Raw genomic sequence first — 24,893 nt, 5'->3', positions numbered from 1 at the left:
TTTCAATAAAATAAAATGGTAACCCTTATTTCTTTAAGCAAAGTATGTCTTTATACAACACCATGCATCATTAAAAGGATAGCTTTTAATGCATCAAAACTTGTCCTCAATGTGAAATTGAATTTTGCTGTTTGGCTTGATGAAGATAGTTATGCGAGGCAGTGTAATACCAGAGACAGATCAAAGATCAATCATCTTTGCACTGCAGGCCTTTTTTGCAGCTTCTGATTTCCAAGTCTAACTTCCCTTCTTTCTGTCCGTTGTCCTGCAATTAAAATAAGTTTATAGTGTCAGCCAAATAAATGTTTTGAAAGTGAAATATTGATTGAATTCTAATGATAGTATTGCTGTTTGGTCTGAAATCTTGACCTCTGTAACTTTCTTCTGAATGTTGAAGCTCTAATTTAAAACACCAATAGCATCGTTTAGGATTTTTGTGGTATTTAGTGTGCTTAAACCTTGCATCTCCAAAGCCTCATTTTTTTATTTTCTTTATTCCAAATATCTGATCTAAAAACAAATCCAGTAATATGTTTATAAGCACTTTTAAGAAATGTCTGTTAAAATTAAAAGAAATAATAATTTAATTCTATGCTCAGTACAGTATGTATGTTGAATACAGTATGTCTGTACACTCTAGGATAATGTATTAAAGGAAATTGTAAACAGAATCCATGTGTGGAATTTTCAGTCTTATGAAAATCTTTTGCATTCCATCCATGTTTATAGAAATATATTAATTACAAATGTAATATTGCCATTTCAGTTTTCGTTCAGAGAACTTTTGCCTAGAATGTTTCTAAGCAAACATCGTGTTTACTGCTTTAAAAGGCTTTTATATAAATATAAAAGCTATTTTGTTGCTAATTAGTTTATTGCTCCATTCATTTCATCTAACACACCTTCAGGACCTCAACTTTGATAAGGCTGGGTAGTTGTTTTTTTTCCACACAAGCTTACCATTCCTTGTACTAAGAAGTACACTCAGCAATAATTAAGAGGCAAGAGTCCGTGCCAAGGTATTTGTAGGTTGATAAATAACAAATGATGCCCATCTTTTTCAGGAGGAGTGCCAGAGAGATTGTATGTGTGACCCCTGCAGGTCAAAGTTCAGGGGGAACTCCTGTCATGGTGGATATCAACTGGGCGGAACTGAGGAACCCGGAGGTCAAGTTTAATTACACAGAGGACCCGACAATCCTGAAAATAGATCCGGAGTGGAGCATTGCCAGGTAAGTGACCCCAGCTGGGTGAAGAAAAGGCCCAATAAAGAATTAATAAAATCTAAGATCGAACTGCTTAAACCTTTTATTTTCTTTTTCATACATCAGTCTTATTTACTGTGGAAGGTTTCATCCAATGTACTTAGCACAGAGATGAATAGTGATAAACATTTTCAGAATTGGCTAGAGCAGTTGATTCTCACGATTTCCATTTCTTGAAATATGTGATTGCTAAGGAACACACTTTTCAAACCAATGATTTTAGATTGGTCCTTTACTATAGGTCAATATAAAGCTAGTTAGTCTCAGAGATAGTCATAATATGATGCGATAAATTGCATTGCATGCAGAGTACAAACAGCCTTCAAAGTAAAATAATGAAAATACTGTTGCATCATACTCAATTAAGTATGTGAGGAGCAAATGTTAATTAAACATTCTTTAGAGAACTTAATTTTCTTACCAGGTTTTCTTGAAAGTTCCTAAGACTGTTATGATCCTTAAAGATCACCCCTTAAGTGCCTGCAGATGATCAGTATAATTAGATGATTTCTGACTTAAATATTTTTGTTTCTGTGCTGTGGAAAATGTTAGGAATGTTTCTTTCCTGGAGTCAGATGAACTTGAAAGTGTCAGATTAGGAGAAGCGAGCTAAAGGCTCTCCCATGGCTTAGGCATCTGCTTGTAATCCTGGTTGGGCTCTATGTTAGAGATTGCCAGATAAAATCTGGGCTGTGTCATTCGTTAGCTGTTACTAGGAATCCTCTCGTCTCTTGTTTTGTACTGTGCCTCTTGTTTTGGTACAGGGATCTAAATCGTTAACCAAGAAAATGACAGCTGATATCAAAATAATTTTTTAATAAGGTAAAGGATATTGTGATTTGAGAATGTTACTGTGTAACAGCAAGAATACTTTCTCAAAGAGTTTCTTACTAATACAGTGCCGAATCTCCTTCATTAAACTTTTCTCAAAGTTTGTGAGACCTGTAGATGTGCATCTGGTTAATGCTGATAAACCAGCAGCCCGAGTTCTCGGTCCCAGTGCATTTCCTGTCAGAATCAGCTTAAAAACCTTTCAACGAACACTGATAGGAACTGAAGGTAATTCCCGCTTGTGAGCTGTGCTGATGATCAGCTGTGCATTCTCTGCTGATTTAGGCGGTTGTTTGGCATTTTCAGGGCCAGATGATATAGGCTATTAATGAAGCTGGATGGTCATCCCAAGTGTCTCAGAGCACAGATCGCTGTTCCAGCTGGATGAGTGAAACCGTGGTTCAATGCATACCAAATTTGCCAATGCTCATGTTACAACATAACAACATGAAGGTCCTGATTCCTCCACTAAAGAATTTTCTTTCAACTGCCCCTATATTATACTTATTGTTGACAGCTTTCCACTTTGACCAAGCATTGGACCAGTGTTTGTAAATCTACAGTATATGTGTCTTGTGTTTCACATTCTATTCAAGATTGTTGAAAACCTTGTTGCTGAGTGCACCCACAATCCCACAGCTGTGCCTCCAATGATGTACAAACATAAAAAGACTTTCCATATATGAACCTATGCGCTCAATATGGTTAAAAATGATTGTCACTGTTACTGTTTTTTATTTTATGAAGTGCTAACTGAATACAGATTGCATACTGTAAATGATGTGCTCTGATTAAGATGACAGGTGTCTAAAAGCACTGTAATCTGCTTGCTTCAACTGAAACATGATTCATCTATTTATTTTGCTAAATGTCAGACTCAAGTAAAATAATAGTTCTTTGACTTTCCTCTCTCTTATTCAAGTTTTAATGGAAGAGGCTAATTGCTGCTTTCTGTAACTTTGTTAGGGTATAGCAAAGGTTTTGGACAAAAAGAACACAGGCTGTGCAGATAGCTGCAGTGTTTGCAAATAATTTTATTTAAAAAAATCTTGTTCCTAGATCAAAATACGAGTTCCTAGAATTGACATTAAATTAGAGCCATGGAACTTTTAAAGGGAGCACACAAAAATGATTATGCAAATCAGAAAAGATTTACCGAAATGATGTTTAGTGCCAAGATTTAGGGGTACTGAACAGAGATAAACTCATGACAGGTTTGAAAGAAAAACAGAGGTGTGAACCTTACGTTCACAGCTAAAAATGAGCTGTTTGTAGTGATCTAATCAAATTGCCTTGATCAATATCTTTTATCTTTTCTGTAGTGGTGGAACTTTGCTGACCATTTCTGGCACGAATTTAGCCACTATCAAAGAACCCAAGATAAGGGCCAAGTATGGTTCTGCAGAATCCATCAATGTGAGTACTAACACCTCCAACCATGACCCAGATGGTCAACCTATGCTCTGCATTTTAGACAAGGCTTTGAATCACCTTCTGGAAGTTTAACCTTTGAAATGTCAACAGATAATAAACTAGATATGGCAATTCTCTTGTGTAGTATCGGAAGCCTAGGGTAACCTTTTGCTTGAATTATACCTGAAGTAAAATATAGCAGATTTATATGTATTTGTAATGTTCTTTCAGTGTATGACATTGGATTTGGTTCTAAAAAGTACAGAATGTTTTATAGATTTTTCTTTGGTAAACCAAAATGTTTGTTTAGATTATATAAGTATATTTTTCATATGTCATATTGTAATGCATTACATAAAATCGAACATTTTAGACTTTGAAAATGGTTCATAATTTTGCTGGATACATCGTAAACTTCATACAGTAGATTTAATTGAAGCTAAAATACAGTGCTAGATGTGGTGTACTGTATGTATTGAAATGTCAGCTTTCTGTGCTTGTCTCTGTTTCAGAATTGCACTGTCCACAATGACACCACAATGGTATGCTTTGCTCCTTCTGTGGCTGATACAGAGAAAAGCTTCTCTGACAGTGGAGACAGGCCAGATGAAATTGGGTTCATCATGGACAACGTCCAATCTGTGCTCATCATCAATGAAACGGTGTTCAGTTACTATCCTGACCCTGTCTTTGAGCCCCTGAGTCCCACAGGAATCCTGGAACTCAAGCCAAGCTCTCCTCTTATTCTCAAGGTAGAGAGTCTACATAATTCAAACTCTTTGGCCTTCCATGGCAATATTTTTTTTATTTGTGCTCCCCATTTGGACTTTCCAATTGTCTTTACATCTCCACTCCCAGCACCCATCACAAGGGGAATGAGAAAGGGCAGACAGGCTCTTCTGACTTACCTAACTAAGGAGGCTGGCATCTTTTGTCATTCTTCAAGCACCACAGTGACTTATAGGAGCGTTAGATTAATTGAAGGATTGGCACGGCACTCACCAGCAGCCCTGCAAACCCCCTAAAATAGAAGACATTAGTTGCCTCCTCTGTGCTCTGCTAGTAATCCTGTGTGCACCAGTAATTGTTTTAACAATATTTTTTTTGTTTTCTTTTCAAACATTATATCATGAAACAGGTATGGATGAACAGTGTCCTACTTAATTCTTCATGAGCTGCAGGGCTTTGTGGCTTTTTGACTACCCAAGCCATGATTTGTTTTTATCACTCTATTTGATTAACTTGAAGAATTTTCATTTCTGTTCCACTCTGAGAAAATTTTGTAGATTTTGTATCTCAAATTAAGTGCATTTGTTAAATCAGCACTTTGTAAACTTAAAAATATTGAATGTGTTAATTGACTCTGTATGATCAATTAACTTAATTGATAGTTGAAGCTGTAATGAAATGTTTGGCACCCTATATTTGATGCGCATGGTACTGCGTCTTCTACACTGATAATTTTGTGGCTTTAAATCTTTGCTCACTAGCATAATACACTCCTGCCCATCAAACATTTTCATTGTTTAATTTCAGAGGCATTCAAATGTTTCATCTGTTCACTTACATGGCTTTTCTCCTGAGGCTGTCCACCGGGTCTCTTGCAATCCCAACTCCTTACAAGAATTTTATCTTGTACTCTGATGAACTGCATGTTTTAGTAAAACGTTCTTGTGGTCCTTGATAGAAAAGCTGAGATTTTCTTTAAAGGGACGGAACCTGATTCCATCAGCTCCTGGAAACTCCAGACTGAACTACACCGTTCTTATTGGCGAAACCCCCTGCGTGCTAACGCTTTCCGAAACGCAGCTTCTCTGTGAGTGGCCCAACCTCACTGGCCAGCATAAAGTGACTGTAAGTATTTGTACCCTTCGTGTTTCAAACTGAAATGTCCACTGTCCGAATCTGATCTGTGTAGCAGGAGGATTCCAGTGGGGTTCAGCAGCACCTCAGACAACACAGTAACTCATCTCCTACCCATCCAAGCCAAATAAATCTGCATGTGCATTATTACTGAGAAACCTTTTTGTTTCCTATTTAACTGTGCTTGAGGTAAGAGGTGTAACACACAAGCTGAACCTGAGTAAACATTATGGAAATGAAGTAAAAGAGATAACGTCAGATTTTGTTCTCAGTTGGTCTTTGGAATGGGATTCCATGACAGCAGTGATTTGGACCTGGAATTATTTTGGTTATCCTTCTGCTTCTGCTTGCATTTTAAGTGAAGAATTTCTGCACTGTATTATAGATGCCATTAAATGCTTCAGTCTGTGTTTTAAAGCAATAGTTTATGGGATTTAGTTCTCCTCATTAAAGTTGCTTTTTGTTGGGCTTTTAGAGTATTTTGTTAGTTATTAAAGTTATTCATTTAACATCTGTGTCCCCTACTTTGTCATTAAAATCTCTCATGCCCATGTAGATTGTTTACAAGAAATGCAGCTGTCTGTGAAATCATAGTTGGTTTTAGTGTAACTTTTTTGGAAAGGGCACCTGTACCTCTGAAAATCAGTGATTTAGTTATTTTTTGATAAATGAAGGACTAGGAGGTCAAAAGATTGATACTGCAAAACTTTTTGTAAGTGCTACATAAAGTACTGTATGAAATCTGGAAAATCTGAATAAACCTGCTTCAAAAATAAGTTGTTGACAATCCCTAACAATGGGGATAATTAAGATGTAAGGAGAAATTTAAAAACATAGTGGCTACAGATTGTATCAGAAATATAAATCTGTTTTCCGTTACCAATCTGCTAAAGTTTCTGTGAGGCTAGCCTAAGAACTAAGCACAGATGTGTGCTCTTTCTCTGTAAACTGACCCCCATGTTGTTATAAGCAGAAGTGTTGCATGTGGTCATGTAAGGTTTAATATCCCAGAGAGCTTTCCTCTCTGGCTGTAAATCAGCACTGAAGGCTGTTTGTTTTGAACGGATGGGATCCCTGTGTTTACTCTGTTTCCTGGGCAGCTGTTTGGTTTCCACTTGCAAAGTTCTGGGAAAGTTGTTTCATTTGGACTTACTTATAGAATACTTCTGAATCACATGAGTTTCCTTGTGAGATTGACCAAATTGCAGCCCTTAGAAATCCCCCTTCCTGATTTAACTAACTCCTGGCTTACCAAAGTAGGACAGTAGGGCAGGTCATACAGACTAGGACATCACATGTATAATGCTCCATAGAGCTACAAATGAACAATCAATCGAAAAGGCAACATTTTGCTCCTACAGTATATACTCTATAGATGTTCTCTGCTTTTTATAACTCCTAAATTCAAACTTTAGATCTTTTTTGAACAAATCAGTCCTTAATCTGGAGAAATCAGAAATTACTAGACTAGAAATTTACGTTTAATTTGGACTGTTGAACAGTAGTGAAAAAGGTTGCCAGACACATGACAATATCTAGAACATTTCCCCTGTTTAGAAAGGGAGGATTGCTTTAAGGGATTACTGCTAGAGGTAACTGCCACAAGTTACTTTTTCACACAAATATATTGAATGCTGGATATTTTTTTAAATAATTAGGAAGTAGACCGTTTGTTTTATTTGTCAAATTAGGTTAGTTTTAGCTACTATTCGGACTTGGAGATACTGTAGGTGAAGATCAAATATGTCTGAATATGTTTAACAATAATATATTAAAGGGTGTGTACTTACATTTTCGCTATATTGACACTGTATAGCTGTCATATACTATGCAATTTAATAATACTTTAAAAACATACAAATGCGAACTGCCTTTCTTTTCTTCAATGGCCTGGAGACTTTGTCCAAGATCAAACAGCCTATGCAAAGAGTGTCAAGGCATTGCCACTTTGCTATAGTCCTTCTGTTTAATGGATATGAACGATCTTTATCATGAATGTTCCTATGCACGTGCCATTCTACTCACCCTGTGAGGCTCTGTCTTGTCCTGTATTTATTAAGACAATTGTTTATAGGCTTAAGGCAAATGTTCGTAGCTCCAGACAAAATTTGTGCTTTGCCAGTAGAATGTATGGCTCCAGAATGAATATTATGTCTTCTCAATGTGTGCACATACTGTAGATATGTAGATTATTTTATATTAGGGATTTAATTCCTTTTTACCATGTCTAACAGCATTTACTCTGGGATGAATCGGTAAAAACAGAATCGATGCATTTCTTTCTTCGGTGTGTAAAAAAAAAAACCTGACTGGCTAGCTTACAATTTTTTAAAAGCCATCCCAACACTAATCAGCATAATGTTTCTTAACCTTTTCAGTAGAACACTTCACTGAATTCCTACCCAATTGAAAAAGGTATAACTGCAATTTTGCATAGCTAGGAATCATGATAATTGTGGTTTGTCCTTTCGACACAGATTAAAGCTGGTGGCTTTGAGTACTCTCCGGGGACACTGCAGATCTACTCAGACAGCCTCTTGACTCTGCCGGCCATCATCGGGATTGGAGGCGGAGGTGGCCTGCTGCTCCTCATCATCATCATTGTTCTCATCGCCTACAAGCGGAAGTCCCGCGATGCTGACCGTACCCTCAAACGTCTGCAGCTGCAGATGGACAACCTGGAGTCCCGGGTAGCACTGGAATGCAAGGAAGGTGAGAGATCGTCCAGCTCCTGGAGCTCTGTAAGAAATCTGGAATTGATAGTCCATCTAAAGAATGGGTTTAAGCATGTATTCCAGGTAATTTCCTTTAGCAACAAAAGCAAAATATATAAAGTTATAGAGTTAAGCCAAGATTGGTGCTCCTGGATTCATTTCAGGCTTGTTTCTTCTGTTTTCATCTCTTCCTTGCTGATCAGCTTGCTGTCATGGTCTATGGCTGCTAATGTTGATGGCGTTGACTGCCTCCTATGACTGTGACAGTGGCACTGGTCAATGCTGCTAAAAATTGTGTAGCTATGTTGTATCCTGTATCTGCTCTGGACTGGCTCTGCAGCTTGGATCATCGGTAATATTTTTATAGACTTTAACTACAGTTAGGTTTTAGATTGATCAATGTGCACAGACATCCAGATGCACACAGGGGTTCTGGTCCATGCTTGCTCTACATTAGATTCTTCCCTTTGTTATTTTGGCTCTATTTGACTAATAAAAGGAGTAGCCATTTTGTAAATCTGGTCTGTTTTTAAAGGTAATTATGTCCTAGTTGCTCAGGGTGTTCCACATGTTTCAGTGCTGGCTTCATTTCCAAAAGTACGCAGACTTAAAACATTTTACCACAGTATATCCTGTGCAAATTGCATGGGCTCACTGGAAAAATGTTTTAAACACCTATTTTTTTCCTACAAGTGTTAATGTGTAACTTTTTTTTACTCTTGGATTTATTTGATCATTTGACTGTAAAGAGATTCTTAAATAATGAGTATTTTAGGTGATCACTTTTGTACAACACTTCTTAAATGTTATTTACTGTTTTATGTATTCTAGCTACACATATGCAAAATATATTGTAGTGGTCAATACTAGAAAAGTTATAGACAAGTCTGAGTTTTTGCAGTGTTATTAAAATTACTTTCAAAACATATTTGTTTTCAGATTGTAGACAGTTAAATTGAGTCACTTAAGTTATTGAATCTTGGGTGTTAGCGAGTTTGTTTTGTTTTGACAACTGGGCTGAGTGCCTGCTTGCATCCGATGCAGAGAGTATGTAATTGGCCATTATCTCAATGTGGCTGTCCAGAGGTCATGACCTTGCCAATCAGTGCTTCAGTCTCGCCAAAAAAAAGAAATCTCATAGAATGGATTTGTGGAAAGGGAGGATGGATCTTGAGTCATGAAAAAGCAGAATGTTTTGTGCCTTTACAAATTACCCTTTATTCTCATTTCATTACAAGCCAGCATTTTTTGTACTTAACTCTGTTTGCTTTTCTCACATTTTCTTTAGCACATCCAGAAAGCCTTTTCATTAACAAAGATAAAAGATAAGAAAAATAATGAAAAACAAGCTTGTCTTTGTGATGTCTCAAAATGTCGGCAATTATTTACGTGACTACTGTATAAAAGGCTGGGACTAAAGCTGTGTTTCGGGATTGTTGAACACGCAGAACTCCAAGGACATCAAAAGCTAATATTAAGCAATCAAAAACAAAAATCATAATATGGAGAAAAGAAAACAATTCTGAGCTTGACAATGAAATCATATTGTGTAGAATTCTTAAACCGTCTTTTTGCTTTTGTCCTGAACAACTTCGTGAATACACTTGCTCTGTTAGATCAAAATGTGGTTCCAATTTGGCCAACTCTGTGTGTTGCCGACTGAGGTGTCCCATTGCTGTGAGCCACAACCTCGAACTAGTGATCTGTAGACAACAGGGCCTGTGCTGTGAGCTGAATCTTTCACTAGAAAAGGCTCCCTAGCCCACATAGAGAACGTTGTGCTAGAGAGCTTTCTTTGATAAAGCAGTTTAATGATCACCCTTCTGGGCTGCTAATAAAACTTTTCTGTGGTAATTGTGCACTGATGAAATAGTTGATTAGATACTTGTCTTTACATCTTTCATTAACCCTCTTGGTCAGCATGCAGGGCAACTTAATTTTAGCCTTTGCAGATTTACTGCCTTTTTGTCTCTGCAGAGAACAGAGGGACTACTAGCAGGTGTTACAGCTTTGTAGTGGCTGTTTTATGAAACAGAAAACAGGAGACGTAAACTACCTTAATTAACCAAAGGATAAACATTTGCTTACCTCCACCCTCCTGTGATTGAACCATTGATTATATGATTGAGCAAGTGCAAAATAATGCAGAAAAAAGATTGGGAGATTCCTAAATGACAACAAGGCAACAAGGGAAAAATGTGGAGTGTTTTATACTTCCTTAACAAGGCACCATCTGAGTTTGTTGTATTTTGATAACGGAAGAAAGCAGAATTTGCATGTGCACAAGACGGACCAAGAATTGCTCTAGCAGGGAAGAGGCAAGATACTAAGCTATAGTTATGGAGCAAACTAGTGACATGATTCATTTGTGAATTGTTTATTTGTTGAATATTTTTTTTCCGTTATCATTTTATAATGTGACCAGTCTGGGGGAAGATATATAGAACCAATGGTCCATTCATTATTACTTCCAGTGTTGTGCTCTTCACTGGTTTCAGATTCTGTGGTTGTTAATTTTTACCTAGTGTACTGATACTGGAAGTGGTTTTGTCAATGGAAAAACAAGCGGTTGCTATAATTGAAAGGCCTGATGGCTTATATTCTGAGAATATGAGAATAATGTGGGAATAATGTCATCTCCATTTCCCATGATTCAGATAATCTCACAGCAACAAATAACATCTGTAATGAAAATGCAGAAATAGGCAGATTTAGGCAGGCAAATTCCAAGCTTCATTTTCACTGTGAGCATGTATAAAAAAATAGCTGTATAAAGATACCCAAGCTGACCTGCTAGTGCAAGACTTTCTAACCCTGGTCCCTCATCTCTTGTTTTTAATTCAAGCTGAGCTCTTAACGATGTAATTGAATAAATGACTTACCTAATTGGGTAATTAAGTTTTTTTGTGTTTTAAGCTGTGAGACTGCTCGTTATTTTATATCGCCTATAAAATCTACCAAAAACTTGAAAACAGACATTTTGTTGGAGTAGAAATCAATCCTTAAATGTTTAAATTATTAAATATTTAATAAAGGCAAGTCATTAAGAACTCATTTGGAATGAAAGAGATTGGGGATACAAGGACTAGGTTTAATTGTATCATCAGTGTAGATTTTGCAAGGTGGTCAAGCAGGTAGACATTGGAAAAATTAGCACATTAAATTCAAGACAAGGTTTGCCTATATTAAAAAGAACTGATAGCTTATCAAGAGAGCTGTTTTAGAAATTTAGGAAGATTCTGACGGCATTAAAATACTTTTTATGTCTTCTCTTTTCATCTTTTTTATTTCAATCAGAAAGCCTTAAATCAATATCTTTGAGAATGATGCATATACAGTAAATCTATTCATTTTCTGTACTCTCTGTATATTCAGAATATTGAGAATAATTCACAAATGAGAAGTTCTGTATTACCAGAAGGTATTTTAAATAAGCTCCTCTTTACAATCTTAACAGGTTAATCAATCCTCCCAGTTTCATTATTTTTTTACTTTAAGATTCATTGATATAGTGTTTTGAAGCCAGTCTGGTATGAGGAGTGTTTTCTGTTTTATATACATTTGCTACAGTTTGAGTGAAACAAATGCAATTAAACTTAAATTTAAATAAACATATACAATTATACCATTGTTATAAAGTTGTTGGTGGGTCAGCGATGGAATGCAGAATGCAGAAATGTTTAGTCATTTAGTGTACATCTAGTCATACAGTACATTAGTTTATTCTTTCAATTCTTGTGTTTTATTCATTAAGCACACTTCCTTGTGTTAGTGATGTCTCTATTTTTAAGATAAACAACTTTATTTTGCAGATATGAGTGATTTGTGTTTCTTTGAAAATGAAGATGAAATGCAGTTTATCACTGTACCCCACCTTCTTTTTCTTGTCAATGGATGCTGACAGCACTTAAATTAATTTGAACCTGGTGCCACTAAGCATCTGTTATCTCCCACTGATTTCATAAAGAGACTATCAGAAGAGAAGTTTCCATTGACTGTCCAGATAAGAAAGACCTGATCTTAAAGCATATTTTCTGTCATTGAAGACCAGGTGGGATTAGATTTTAATGTCAGAGGAATCTCTTCATTTCATCTTTAGAGACGTAATAGCTGGGTATCAGATGAGGAGAGAGGGTTTAAGAGGCAAATGTGGGCAATGTTAATAATAAAAAAAGTCTGTTCCCTATCAAAGAAAGCTATGCTGAAGGATAGATTTGGCCTGAGGGAAAGCGAGAATTTCACTTCACAGCTTTATCTTCATTGGCCTGAATTAGGCCCTTATCAGCTAGCCTCTACACTCGATTTTCAGTTTTGTATTTTCTCTCTCATCATACAAACTGCTTTTTTTTGTTAGTTCCCGTTCTTATAATGAATTCATCTCATCTTAATTAACTGCACCTTGCTGTGTTTCCATAAATGACTGCAGACACTTGCTGAATGCACAACCAGTGTTTGATGCTCATAATGGATGAACAAATAAAAAAATATGTGGTTTAGAGATTACTCTGTGTCTTATCAACTTTAAACTTTAGAGCTTAACTAAGACCATCACCTATAGCAGTCTAGTTTGGCACTTTTCTGTAGACAGTATTTTGTTGAAAAAAATTGGAATTAGTAGTTTAGTTTGCTTTTATCCATCTTCATTCTTACCTTTTTGTTTTTGGTAACACATAGCTGTTCTCTTGTAGCTTTTGCAGAGCTGCAGACTGATATCCATGAGCTCACCAATGATTTAGATGGGGCTGGGATTCCATTCCTGGACTACCGGACGTATGCAATGAGAGTGCTTTTCCCTGGCATAGAAGACCACCCAGTGCTGAAAGAGATGGAGGTACTGTATAAAGTTTCATTTGGTGAGGCAGTGCTTTGAGTAAACACACAAAATGGGTATTGTTGTGAAAGGGAGTTAGACTAAATGGAATGAGAAAAGTATCTTAAAATCTTAATGATTTGCCAGTCAGTTGGAGATGTGTATTGGAAGAAAAAGCTTGCTTTCTGGTGCTAAAAAGGTTACATCAACTTGTATAAATATGCTGGCACAGTGGTAAAGCTAATTCCCTCACAGGATAGAAATTGGATGTTCGCATGTTTTTAGAAAAGCTAAGAGGTTAGGCCATCACTTGTGAAATAGCCATACAGTTAGCTTGTTTAAGATGCATCAGTGTACCTGGAGTGTCACACTTAATTTAAAGCTTCTGCAGTTTCTCTGGAGGATGAAATCCAAGACCTTAGATTACAAATGCAAGGAGGCCACTCCTCCCATTTGAGCCAAGCATTTTGTTCAGCCATTTCTTGAAAGACACCAAGGCAAATCTGAAGATTTTTTTTGTATTTAGGTGTGTGTGTGAGAGAGAGAGAGAGAGGACAGTGGAGAGTGACAGATTTGGACATTTCCCGAGCCCATTTTTGTGCTAGGAAGAGACTGTCTTCAGCTGTTTTTTTTCCATTTAAAACTAACTAGGGAGATCTTACAATTGATCATGAACATAGCTTCCTGTTCAATTAAAAGTGGCAGGTGCCAACACTCGGAACCAGCAGGGCATGCAAAAGAACGATGTCCTTAGAATGTGCTTGGGATGCCTCTCAGATTCCCTTTCAAGATGCAGCTCTCTCTTGTACTGCTGATGTTCATATCAGATTGCCTTGGGGATTGGATTGCTTGGGGGCTGTACAAAGGCCGCTTTGCTTTTCACAGTTCCCTGAATTGTTTAAAGGGGAAGCATATTTGACCGCTGTGAAGAATGTATGATTTCCAGGACTACATTCAGTACAGTAATGTAAGGAAGTGGTTCTTGACTCCATTTTCACAGTGGCCCACACACAGTTCCCTGTCTATGTTCTTTGTTTTTTTTAGGTGTGTGGGATTTCATTGAAGGCTGAAAAAATTAAATTCCATTTCGGGGGACTTCTGTCTGTGGTAGTTATTCTAAATTAGGCAAAAGTGGATTATATTACAAATATTTCAGACCTTCTGTGTTGTTTATTCAAGGTACACAGTAATGAAATTCAACTTGGTTTAGAATAGCGAAACATTTAAGCTTTTAGTGACAAAATGGAACGAGAAAACATTGATTAGTAGTAGTGCTTTCCTACCCAATGCATTCAAAAGAACTTCTCCTTTAAAATCAATTTTAAAGTGCTGTGAACGTTTGAAATATTCATTTGGATTACAATCGGCTGTGTAAAATTAGCTTTGTACAGCAGGATAGCTGTATATCTAGCCTGTCTGGCAGCAAATTACAAATGTGTGAGAGTAGTTATTGCATTCATTGCCTGTTTAGTAAGCCAAGAGACTGCTGTGCTTCTGGGTAGCAAATCATGCAGAAATAATTCCATGCTAGTCCTCAGACCACACTTGGGTGTAAAGGCTTCCTGTGAGATTCTCCTAAAACAAAGCATGTGGCAGGCAGAACTTCAGCCTTAACTTTTTAATTTTGCAGTGATGCCTGTAAGATTTATTGCTCTCAAATAAGGGGGGGGGGGGTAATTTAACTTCTCTAGTCAGAAATGCTCAATTTCAAAGCAAGGTGCACAAATGCTGAAAAATATTTGTAGGTTAAATTTGTCAAATGGGGGTATAATAATCGGCTCCATTCGAGTGTGAATTGTCAGCGTCTTTCTTCAACTGCATAAGGCATTTTTTCCCCTGTTTGATCCCGTTTCTGTGGAATCAGGTGCAAGCCAATGTGGAGAAGGCTCTGAATCTGTTTGGGCAACTCTTGAACAAGAAGCACTTCCTCCTGACCTTTATCCGGACCCTGGAGGCCCAGCGAAGCTTCTCCATGCGCGACCGTGGCAACGTGGCCTCCCTTATCATGACAGCGCTGCAGGGAGAGATGGAGTATGCCACGGGTGTCCTCAAACAGCTCCTCTCTGACCTTATAGAGAAGAACCTGGAGAGCAAGAACCACCCCAAGCTGTTGCTTAGAAGGTAAGCCTGCAAAGTGATCAAGTTGAATTTATAAACCTCTGAGCTCTTCTCTCAGCCAGCCAGGTTTTTGGATCAGAGCTGGGATAATCCTACTGATAAATGTTTGGAAAGATTTATGAAGCTTTAACTTCAAGGTTTAAAATCCATGCAAGCCGTAAAAGAAATTGAGTGTAAGTTAAGGAAACATTAATTGCAACCCAGATTTCCAAGCCTGGGTTGTCTCTTGCTGGTTGGAGTTGCTGTTTGGGGAAGTCTGCTCATTCTTTCCTTGATGGCCAAGGCTGTGTAAGGGGATGTGAGCAGGGTTCCTTCCTGAATAAGGCTTCCTTCTCCTAAACCTGTTTCACTGTCAGGAGGATCGCTGTTGCTGTCAGATGAAGTTACACTCATGAGCACTCACACACATGCTTTTCTAGGATAGAGATGATTTTAGAGGAGAAAATTAGATGGGTGAGATAATACTAATGGACTCCTTGGCAATGTGCTTTGGGATTAAAAATTTAAATATGGCTCCAGAGGTTTCTACTGTCAAATATATAATAGCATATTAGCCCTTAATATCTTAATACAGACCAAGATCAGTTGCTGTAGCCTCATTTTAAAGCCTTTAACAATCTTAGTTGAATTCCATGAATGCTAATTGTCTGTTGTTGATTTACAAAGAAAAACAGATATAAAATAAAAAAATCTCTTTACTAACATTGTATTAATAGATTAATCATTTTACAGAATTTAACAAGGCATTTGTACTATTCACTGAAAAAAGTCATTCATGAGCAATTAATCTCTCTAATTAAGTAATCAGAGGACATGTCATTAAACATTCATTCACCTTTAAGAATTCTGTTCCTTTTTTACATTTTTTCTTTGCTTTGTTTGCATCCTTACCAGCTGTCTTAAAAGAATTTACCACATATATTACATTCTTACAGGAGCTTGTTAAGTTTTACACTTAAAATGCAAATAAGAAGTAGTAAGATCTCAAAGGAAATATACCTCTCCATTTCCCTGGTGGGTTCAGTTTATTAAATTTACTGTTTTAATGCCTGTTGGTTGTTTTCGTAAAATGAAGATTCAATGGGATATTGTATATTCATCTCTCAAAAAAGAAAAAAAGAAATTGTTGAAAATCATTGTCATTCTTTTAAGACGGGCTTTGCAACGTATGCTTTTTTGAAGTTATTTGGTTTTTTTCTGCCCTGTATGATCAATAAATGCTCAAATATTTAGGCAGTTTAATGTTTTTTTTTCTTAAGGAATGATAAAGCAAGCTGTTCTATAAAATCTCCATGCTGGCCAGAAGACAATATCAAGCAACAGAGATAAATTAAACTGCCAGTGGCAGACACAGAGCAGGGCTTGTCTGGGTTTTTCGGCCTGTTAACTGCCAGAGATGTTGGTGAAAAGGCATGTCTATTGGAAATGTCAAGCCTATATAGAACTGCAGTGATAAACCTCTAGGTTGGAGCAGAAGGCCTGCACACAGATATGTATCTGATGATATGTGATGGATTCCAACAGGGTAATGCAAAAATAAACAATAAGTGACACTTTTTTCCCAAGACATGTCAAGAAAGAGCAGCACATTGACTCGAATCATGCATTTACTGTGCCAGGTGCAACTAAGAGATCACTTTGATGAGGTGTTCATTTGCTACCACGAGCCTCATTAGCCTGTTAGCTACACCTGGTGCAGAATGCTGACAGGTTAAAAAAGTGAACTTAGTGCAAATCTCTAGGAGAGCAGCTTACCTTCTACTGATAAAAATATAAGCTGTGGAATGTGCACATATACCCATTCTAGAATTCTTTACCTTTTTGACAAAAATGAAGTTGAGGACACTCTAAATGGTTAAAAGTATCAATGTTAAACTCTATAGCAAAATATCACTTTTTACTTACTGTTCTTTCTGCTACTTTACTTGCAGGCTCGAGCTGTGTTGCTGTATCTTGAGTCTTTCTGTTCCAGTTGAATCCTTTCTTTTTTAGTAAATGTATAATTAAACAGGAGGACGCCTCTGTGGTGCTTTAGGGGGCAAAAAAGGAGAGAAAAAAAACAAACCATTTCCCCAGATCCCTTCCAAGCCATGTTACAGCATGGAATCTCTCAGTAGTCTTTGCAGAGCTGTTAACAAATTAGAAGTAATAAAGTCCGTTAATTACAGAGGCTTTTAATTACTTTTTCTGGGGGACCGTTTGGAGGTCATTATTATGCACCAGGTTTATGATTAATGAGAGAAGTTACCTAATTATGTTAATTGGTGAATTTTAATGAAGATTAGTTGTTTGTTTTGGGAAAAAAAGTTTTTTTAAGAGAGCAGGCGGTCTTTGAAGATACAGAAGGCTTTCCTCATTTTTTCTGTTTGTGTATGAAGCAGTTTACATTGAAGAGATAAGTGCTAATTAAATACTTTCTATAAAGAAGAACTGTGCATGCTGTAAATTTGTTAGTGGTGTTCTCTGCATTTCTCATTGAAATATTTAGACATTAAAATTTTGTTTGGTTTCTTTCTTGTAGAATTTTCAGAGGACATTTAACTGTCTTTTCAATTTTGTAATTGTTTTTAGGTGGGATGTATTATAAAACTAAAACCACTAGTTATGTTCTGGAATAAATAAAAAAAAACTTATTTCTTTCAAACAGTAAATATAAAGTCATATCAGTCAGCAGCCATATCACCCTGTAACTCACAACTGGTAACCCACTGAAGCTAAGCAAGTGTGAGCCTGGTCAGTACCTGGATGGGAGACCTCCTGGGAAAAACTAAGGTTGCTGCTGGAAGAGGTATTAGTGGGGCCAGCAGGGGGTGCTCACCCTGCGGTCCATGTGGGTCCTAATGCCCCAGTATAGTGACGGGGACACTATACTGTAAACAGGCGCCGTCCTTCGGATGAGACGTAAAACCGAGGTCCTGACTCTCTGTGGTCATTAAAAAAAATCCCAGGGTGTTTCTCGAAAAGAGTAGGGGTGTAACCCCGGAATCCTGGCCAAATTTCCCATTGGCCCTTACCAATCATGGCTTCCTAATAATCCCCATCTATGTATTGGCTACATTACTCTGCTCTCCTCCCCACTGATAGCTGATGTGTGGTGAGCGTTCTGGCGCAGTATGGCTGCCGTCGCATCATCCAGGTGGATGCTGCACATTGGTGGTGGTGGAGGGGAGTCCCCATTACCTGTAAAGCGCTTTGAGTGGAGTGTCCAGAAAAGCACTATATAAGTGTAAGCAATTATTATTATTATTATTAATTAAAGACATCATCTGACTCTAAATGTCTGATTCCCTGCTTGCCAGATGTCTAACATGAATGCAGTAGGAAGCTGCCATCAAATTTTGGGTTTGTTATTTTGGCTATGTTTTCCATTTGACTTGAATAAATCACATGTATCCATATAAGTTGTGGTTTTTGAATTGCGAAATAGACAATTGGATCTCAGTTCTCATTTAAACATGGGTTTAAGTTGCTGCTGAAACCAATAGATTGTCTTTAGATTGTCAATAGATTGTAAACTTGTTCTGACCTATCCTCAATTGGAGGTCCAATCAAAATATTCTTCAAAACTATATTTCTGTTATCTAGTAGGGCTTCAGAATCATTGCACCAAGGAATTGAATACCTGCTGAAGATTTTAAGTTAAAAGGTTTGGTTGCGCCTTTATTTTTGACAGGAAAACTTAAATTTTATTAATTTTCTGGATGTCCTTAACAATCATCTCTCTTCAGTAACAAAAAAAAATGCAGTGAATCCTTCACAAAAGGTTTAATCTTCATTTTTTTATAACAGATGGTCTCTTTGACAGCACTGTTGGAAAGCTGTGACACTCAGCACTGGGATTTCAATGATTGTTCGTACCTGCTGCACAATCTTCCAAGCAGCACTGATTTCTAAATTTAATTTAACGTTGCACTAAAACACATCCTCAGTTACAAATGAGGGTGCTCTAGGTCAACTGAATATTAAAATGGTATGATCATAGCATTTCTGTGGTCTGGAGTTTCATTTTAAGTTGTGCCTACACAATGAAATCATTTGTATGTCTTGTGGCATTCTAATTATAAGTATTTTTCTCCTTTTAGGACTGAGTCTGTAGCTGAGAAAATGCTGACAAATTGGTTTACCTTCCTGCTTTACAAATTCTTGAAGGTAAGTCCCAAGGAAAACATGGGTCTGGATTTTAAAAAGGTTGTATTTTCTTCCTCTCCATACTGTATATGGAAGATGTTTTTCTACAACATTAAACTCAGTATATTTTATATATAATTTTTCTTCCAATTTCCACCCGTCACTTTGTATTTTCAACAGAAACAAAAACCCTTGTTCTTATTGTTCTAACTTTATCTCCTATCATTGTTTTTTTTGTTACTAAAGCTCTTTCAGAAGCTACTTTTAAAGGCGATCTATAAAATAGTTTATTATTATAAAGACTTAGTCTGTTATAAGGCAATCTAGGTTTAACATTCATTTCAGGGCAAACTGAATGACTCTTGACATGGAGATAACATTGTGACTAGTTTTAAATGACTTTTCCTTCGGTTTACTACTCCTGTTGGATCCTGTTGGTAGTCTGGGGGTTCCTATGATTAACCATGGTTATTCACAAGACCTGTGTCAAGCCCTCTGACTAAAGTCTTAGTTCCGCAATTTGTCTTGTGGCCTTGCACCATTTGAAGTAGTGCTCCTCATGTTTGTCCAAGGCTGTAGCTATGAACTGCAATTAAGGGAAGGAGTAAAAGCAATCGTAAGCTGCTGTTTGTTTTTTAAAAAATAAAAATAATTTGCATTGTCTCTTGATGCACCTTTTATCCATAATGTACAGCAGCCTTTGTACATTATGGATTAGTGTAAATGTAAGGATTTTCCAGACAACAATCCTGTAAAATAATGTCCCAGGAGATATTTCAGCCTACCCTGCTAATATGGCTAATAACATCTAAGCTATTTTCTTGTTTTTGTCATGAAAATGTGGTTCATTTATGCAATAAGAATCTGTAAGAAAGATATGGCTCTTTGTTTTTCAACAGAACATATCAATAAAGCTAAATTCCAGAAGCCTGTTTTCCTCATTAATCAGGCTCTAACAAGACAGGCTCAAAAGCATTTCATTGGTTGAAGGAGAAACATTAGGTGCCTGATGATCTGAATCTTTCAATATTTCACATCTTTTTATTTGTCTTTTTTGAACCAGGGTATCTTTGGTTGTAATGCAATGATGTACATTTTTTCTTTTTATTTCACAGTTCAATAAATTATACCTAGAATAATCATACATTATTCATTTTTTCTTTAATTAGAATTTGGGATTCAAACCAAAGCTTATGAAAATAGATACAAAATGAAAAAAAATTCTGACCTGTGTTCTGAAATCTTGTATAATTTAATAAATGATAATTCAGAAATGAGGAATGTCATTCCAGGAAACAGGATTACTGGGTTAAACATTTCAGGAGAAAAAAACTCCTTCATTTTTCATGAATAGATTTTATTACGAAAGACAGTGCTAACATTTTTTTTGTTTTAATACAAGAGAATAGAATACAAAATTTTCAAATATATATAAATACTCCCAGCATTTTTCTGTTCTCTTAGTAGAGAACACTGCATCTCACAAGAAATGTTAACGTTTCAGTAAAGTTTGATTACAATAGGTTGTTGATTACAATAGTTTGTAGTTTACTCAGTATAATTCACTGTATGTTGGGTTGAAAAAAACTCATGGTTTCTGTGTAAGTGACAGTCATCTGACCGTTTCTGTAACAAGTAATGGGTTAAAATTAGAACAAAGTACTAAGCTAATCTGCTTTGCTGTCAATGTAAGCCTAGATTCAATATGTCATTGCTAGATTGATATCTGAAAAGATGGTTAGAAAGATGCAGTCAGATTTAAAGGGTCTTTCATGTGGCAAAATAAATTAATAGTTGTTCTAGTGGATTTAAAATGTAAGGATAGTTATGGGAGGCGTGAAATGTGTTTTCAATTTTGGTTTTACATGTTGCAATTACAAACTTTGACAGCTCTGCAGACGCATACCGACAGCCACTGTTTCTCTGACATAAACGGGAGGATTCTTCATGTATTTTTTTTATTTACTCTGAAAGACTGTAGGCTTGATTTTATCAGAACTCTTCAAAGAACCTGTGAAAAGAGACAGCTTATAGTTATTAGAAAAAATGCACTTTTTGGCAACTTGGTAGACATTCTGTAGCCTCTGGATATCCATTTAGTGCTAATTAAGCCTTATTGTCAAGCTTTTTCTCACAATGTGAATCTTTTAAAATCTTCAAATGTTCCAAAACTCAATCAAATTATTCTGTGCTTATCTCTTTTCCAATATTTAATAAATGACTCTTATGAATTCATCACATGCAACAGTACTGTGGGGGGGGGGGGAAGTTTTTTTAAGTTGAAAAGTTGTAGAAATAAAACATTTAAAAATGACAGAAAAAGAAATAATTGCAGCATTTGTATTCTGTCCATGACGGAGTCCAATACATGGCAGTAGGTTTTTTTTAACAGATTGTCAGGTAGCTTCCACTCCCACGGTCATTATTCTTGCTCGTTGTGCAACGTGTGAGTGCTTTAACAGCCTGCTTTATCCAAGATGTGGCAAACGGCCTTAATGAAGCCAAAATCTCAAATTAAAGATAATTTCAAAGACAAGCGTGTTATCAGAAGGTCTTGGGATGATGTATGCATGTTCCCGCTCGTTAGCAGCTGTCTCTTTAATTACTACAGATGCTAACGAGACACTAGCAGCATATGGTGGCAGTGGGAGAGTTGGCACTGGGTGCCAAAAGTTGAGTTTCTATGAAGAAAAAGTTGATTTTTTTCTTCCTTAAGGAGTTTAAGATCTCCTAAAACTGCGAGCTTAGTTATCCCCAGAAGATCAAGGGTATCGCCCTCTTCCGTGGAAAGAAAGCTTCTTAGAGAAGTGATGCTCAAGTACTCAAGGCCACATTATACCCAGTGAGATCTACATCGCTGAAGTGCTTTTCAAGTTCTTCTGGTTCAATCATTAAGCTTATATTAACTTACAAATTAATGATCACCTCTTCCAAAATCATAGTGTACTCCCTGCATTTTAAACTTGCTTTTTTTAAGTGTTAAGGGACTTTGTCAAGACTGTCAGTGAGTTACACTCTCTGTAAGTTTCAATACAGTTGCTCATTAGAGAAAACGAAAGAACAAACAATTAAGGCTTGGTAAAAGGTTACAAATTGGCACTTCTTTCTTTCATTTCATTGTTGCACAGCCAGTGTTTTTTTTTGTGTACTTTCAGGGAAACATGATTTTTGGTTAATGTACTAAGATTGGACTAACCTTTTTTTAGCAACAGGATAATGACTGGAATCACAACACTGAATTTCCTGAGATGGCCTGTGAGGTTTCCAATTAGAAATAATAGCCATTTCAGTGACATGACTTCTAACTGGCTAAAGAAGATGCTGTAACAGAACATTTTCTGTTTTCAACAGTACCATTATATGTACTAAGATAACCGAGTAATAATCTTTGCCATGAGTCAGTCCACTCCCTGACATCGATCATCATTGAGGAGTAAACTTTTAATGTTGCTTAAAGGCTGACCTGTTTCCTCCCAAAGGCAGAGACAGCTGAAAGATTTTTTGGAAAACCTTTCCTATTGGTTCTGCAATATGAAACATGTCAGTGTTAAACTGTTTTTTGATTTTTTTTTATCTCAGGAATGTGCAGGAGAACCCCTGTTCATGCTATACTGTGCCATCAAGCAACAGATGGAGAAAGGACCCATTGATGCCATCACTGGAGAGGCCCGATACTCTCTGAGTGAGGACAAGCTCATCCGACAGCAAATTGACTACAAGACTTTGGTTAGTTTGCTCTCTGTGAAACACAAATTTAATGACTAACAGATAAGCAAAATAAGCTTGATATCGTACAGTTATGACATTTTCTTAGTTCTCCTGAGGTCACTAAACATCAATTTGAGCACAGATGAAAAGTATTAACTGCTCCTGTTGAGTATTTAAAATTCTATTTTTATATGTTGTGTGATACAATATATTAGACTAACAAAATATATTGTTATTGCAAAAAATAGTATTGTTTATATAGTTATAGTATTGAATTAAACTTATGTTTTACAATAAAGCTTAAATGGCATCACTTCCATATAAATTGTCATTTGGCACTAAACTGTAAATTTAAAAGTAACGACTTCTTAAAACTTTAACGTGTTGTACACTAATGAGTATAAATTTACTTTAGTAATTCACTGTTAACATTTCCTTTAATTAATGGGGAAGACATTTCAGTCTGCATGCACGTTCATTGCTCAAATGGCACAGTTGTGCTAATGTAGAGAAAGAGCTAGCGTAGAAGTTGATGAAGGCTCTGCTGTGTGGAAATAAACTGCTGGAACCGTGCAGTGAATTCTTGTCAGACCTGTGCTGTGTTCCTGATTTTTGTTTTCTCTTACCAGAATTATTTCTCATAGATGTTTTCTCAGCCTTTTTTGTTAGGTAAATCTGATGATGTTACCAAGTGTCTCATTGCATTCCCTCAGACTCTGCACTGCGTAAACCCAGAAAATGAAAATGCCCCAGAAATCATAGTGAAGGGACTGAACTGTGACACCATCACCCAGGTGAAGGAGAAGCTTTTGGATGCTGTGTACAAAGGGATGCCTTACTCCCAGAGACCCAAAGCGGGAGATATGGACCTTGGTAAGACACAACATGGAATCAGAATTGGCTTAGGGGTGAAAGTACCTTTAGGCTTTTTCTTGTTTCTAACTTCCCTGATGTTCCTCCAAATCCCCAGCCCTACTAAAATGTCTCACTTCTGTCACCCATTTTGACTAAATACTCCAGAGATCCTACTTCCAATATCACCATAATTCACCTTCAATGTACTGAAGAAGAGATGCTAAATTGTGTTTGGAAAAATTTCAGATACAGACAGCAGAACCAGAACTGCAGACTCAACTCAACAGTTTAAAAGGTTTAATAAACTAAAACTCTGTCATGGAAAATACCATATTTGTCTCTCAATTTGTAAGTCAATTGATGAGTCTCAATTTCCCTTTTGTTTAACAAACAGAAAAACAGAAAGAGGAAAAAAAATAGCAAAAGTAAAGCAAAACAGCAGAAACTAAATATTGTACTGACATCTGAGACTCACAAGTGCAGTATACAGCGTGTATAAATCTTTTAAATTTGAAACTTGAAAGGAATGTGGTCCCAAACTGGCAAAAGCTATAATACATGAAAATGAGCTTAAAATTAAACGTTCATAAGCCCTAGTGTGGGTAGTTGATTTAAAGTTGTTTCTCCCATGGGCAGAATGGCGGCAGGGCAGGATGGCACGGATTATCCTTCAGGATGAGGACGTGACAACCAAGATCGACAACGACTGGAAACGACTCAACACTCTTGCACACTACCAGGCAAGACCAATTCAGCACAACAGCTCATATTATGGCAGAGGCACACTTCAGAGTTGCTCCAGGCCTAGAAATTCCATTATATTCCATTTTAGAGTTTTATTTAAAAAAATACTTCCTGAGCTATTTTAGATTTGTAACTGGGTTCCATTTCAATTGCAGTGAATAAGAACATTCAATGTTCTCCTTTGTTCACGGATGTTGTGAAAGAGGGAGGAATTTGGAGTTTCTGCTAAAAATGTGCAGTTATATAATATACATAACAATATTTGCTGCAAATGTTTTGCTGACATCACATATTGGCGAAACACCTACTTGTAATTTTATAAAAACACATTAGCATATTTATAGATACTTAAACAATGTGATGCAAAACTGACAAAAGAAATAATAACCAACTTGGTTGTATTAATCAGTATTTAATACTTAAATGTTTTCCATGAGGAGATAT

At 36.7% G+C, this 24,893-nt stretch overlaps 1 protein-coding gene across 2 annotated transcripts in view; it reads left to right on the top strand.

The window, feature by feature from the left end:
* The window catches only part of plxna1a (plexin A1a), a 273,955-nt gene that overhangs the window by 237,560 nt on the left and 11,502 nt on the right, over positions 1-24,893 (top strand). For both annotated transcript variants that reach the window (XM_088916177.1, XM_088916178.1), the window contains exons 16-26: positions 1,065-1,232; positions 3,419-3,512; positions 4,022-4,261; positions 5,220-5,363; positions 7,850-8,084; positions 12,775-12,917; positions 14,761-15,017; positions 19,097-19,163; positions 22,722-22,868; positions 23,564-23,723; positions 24,342-24,445. In XM_088916177.1, coding sequence (XP_088772303.1) covers positions 1,065-1,232; positions 3,419-3,512; positions 4,022-4,261; positions 5,220-5,363; positions 7,850-8,084; positions 12,775-12,917; positions 14,761-15,017; positions 19,097-19,163; positions 22,722-22,868; positions 23,564-23,723; positions 24,342-24,445 — 1,759 coding nt within the window. The remainder of the gene's footprint in view (positions 1-1,064; positions 1,233-3,418; positions 3,513-4,021; positions 4,262-5,219; positions 5,364-7,849; positions 8,085-12,774; positions 12,918-14,760; positions 15,018-19,096; positions 19,164-22,721; positions 22,869-23,563; positions 23,724-24,341; positions 24,446-24,893) is intronic.

The sequence above is a fragment of the Atractosteus spatula genome, chromosome 5, assembly GCF_055471065.1.
Source record: "Atractosteus spatula isolate fAtrSpa1 chromosome 5, fAtrSpa1.hap1, whole genome shotgun sequence".
Taxonomy (NCBI): Eukaryota; Metazoa; Chordata; class Actinopteri; order Semionotiformes; family Lepisosteidae; genus Atractosteus; species Atractosteus spatula.
Note: the sequence above shows the minus strand (reverse complement) of the source record. Positions and strands in the feature narration are given on the sequence as shown.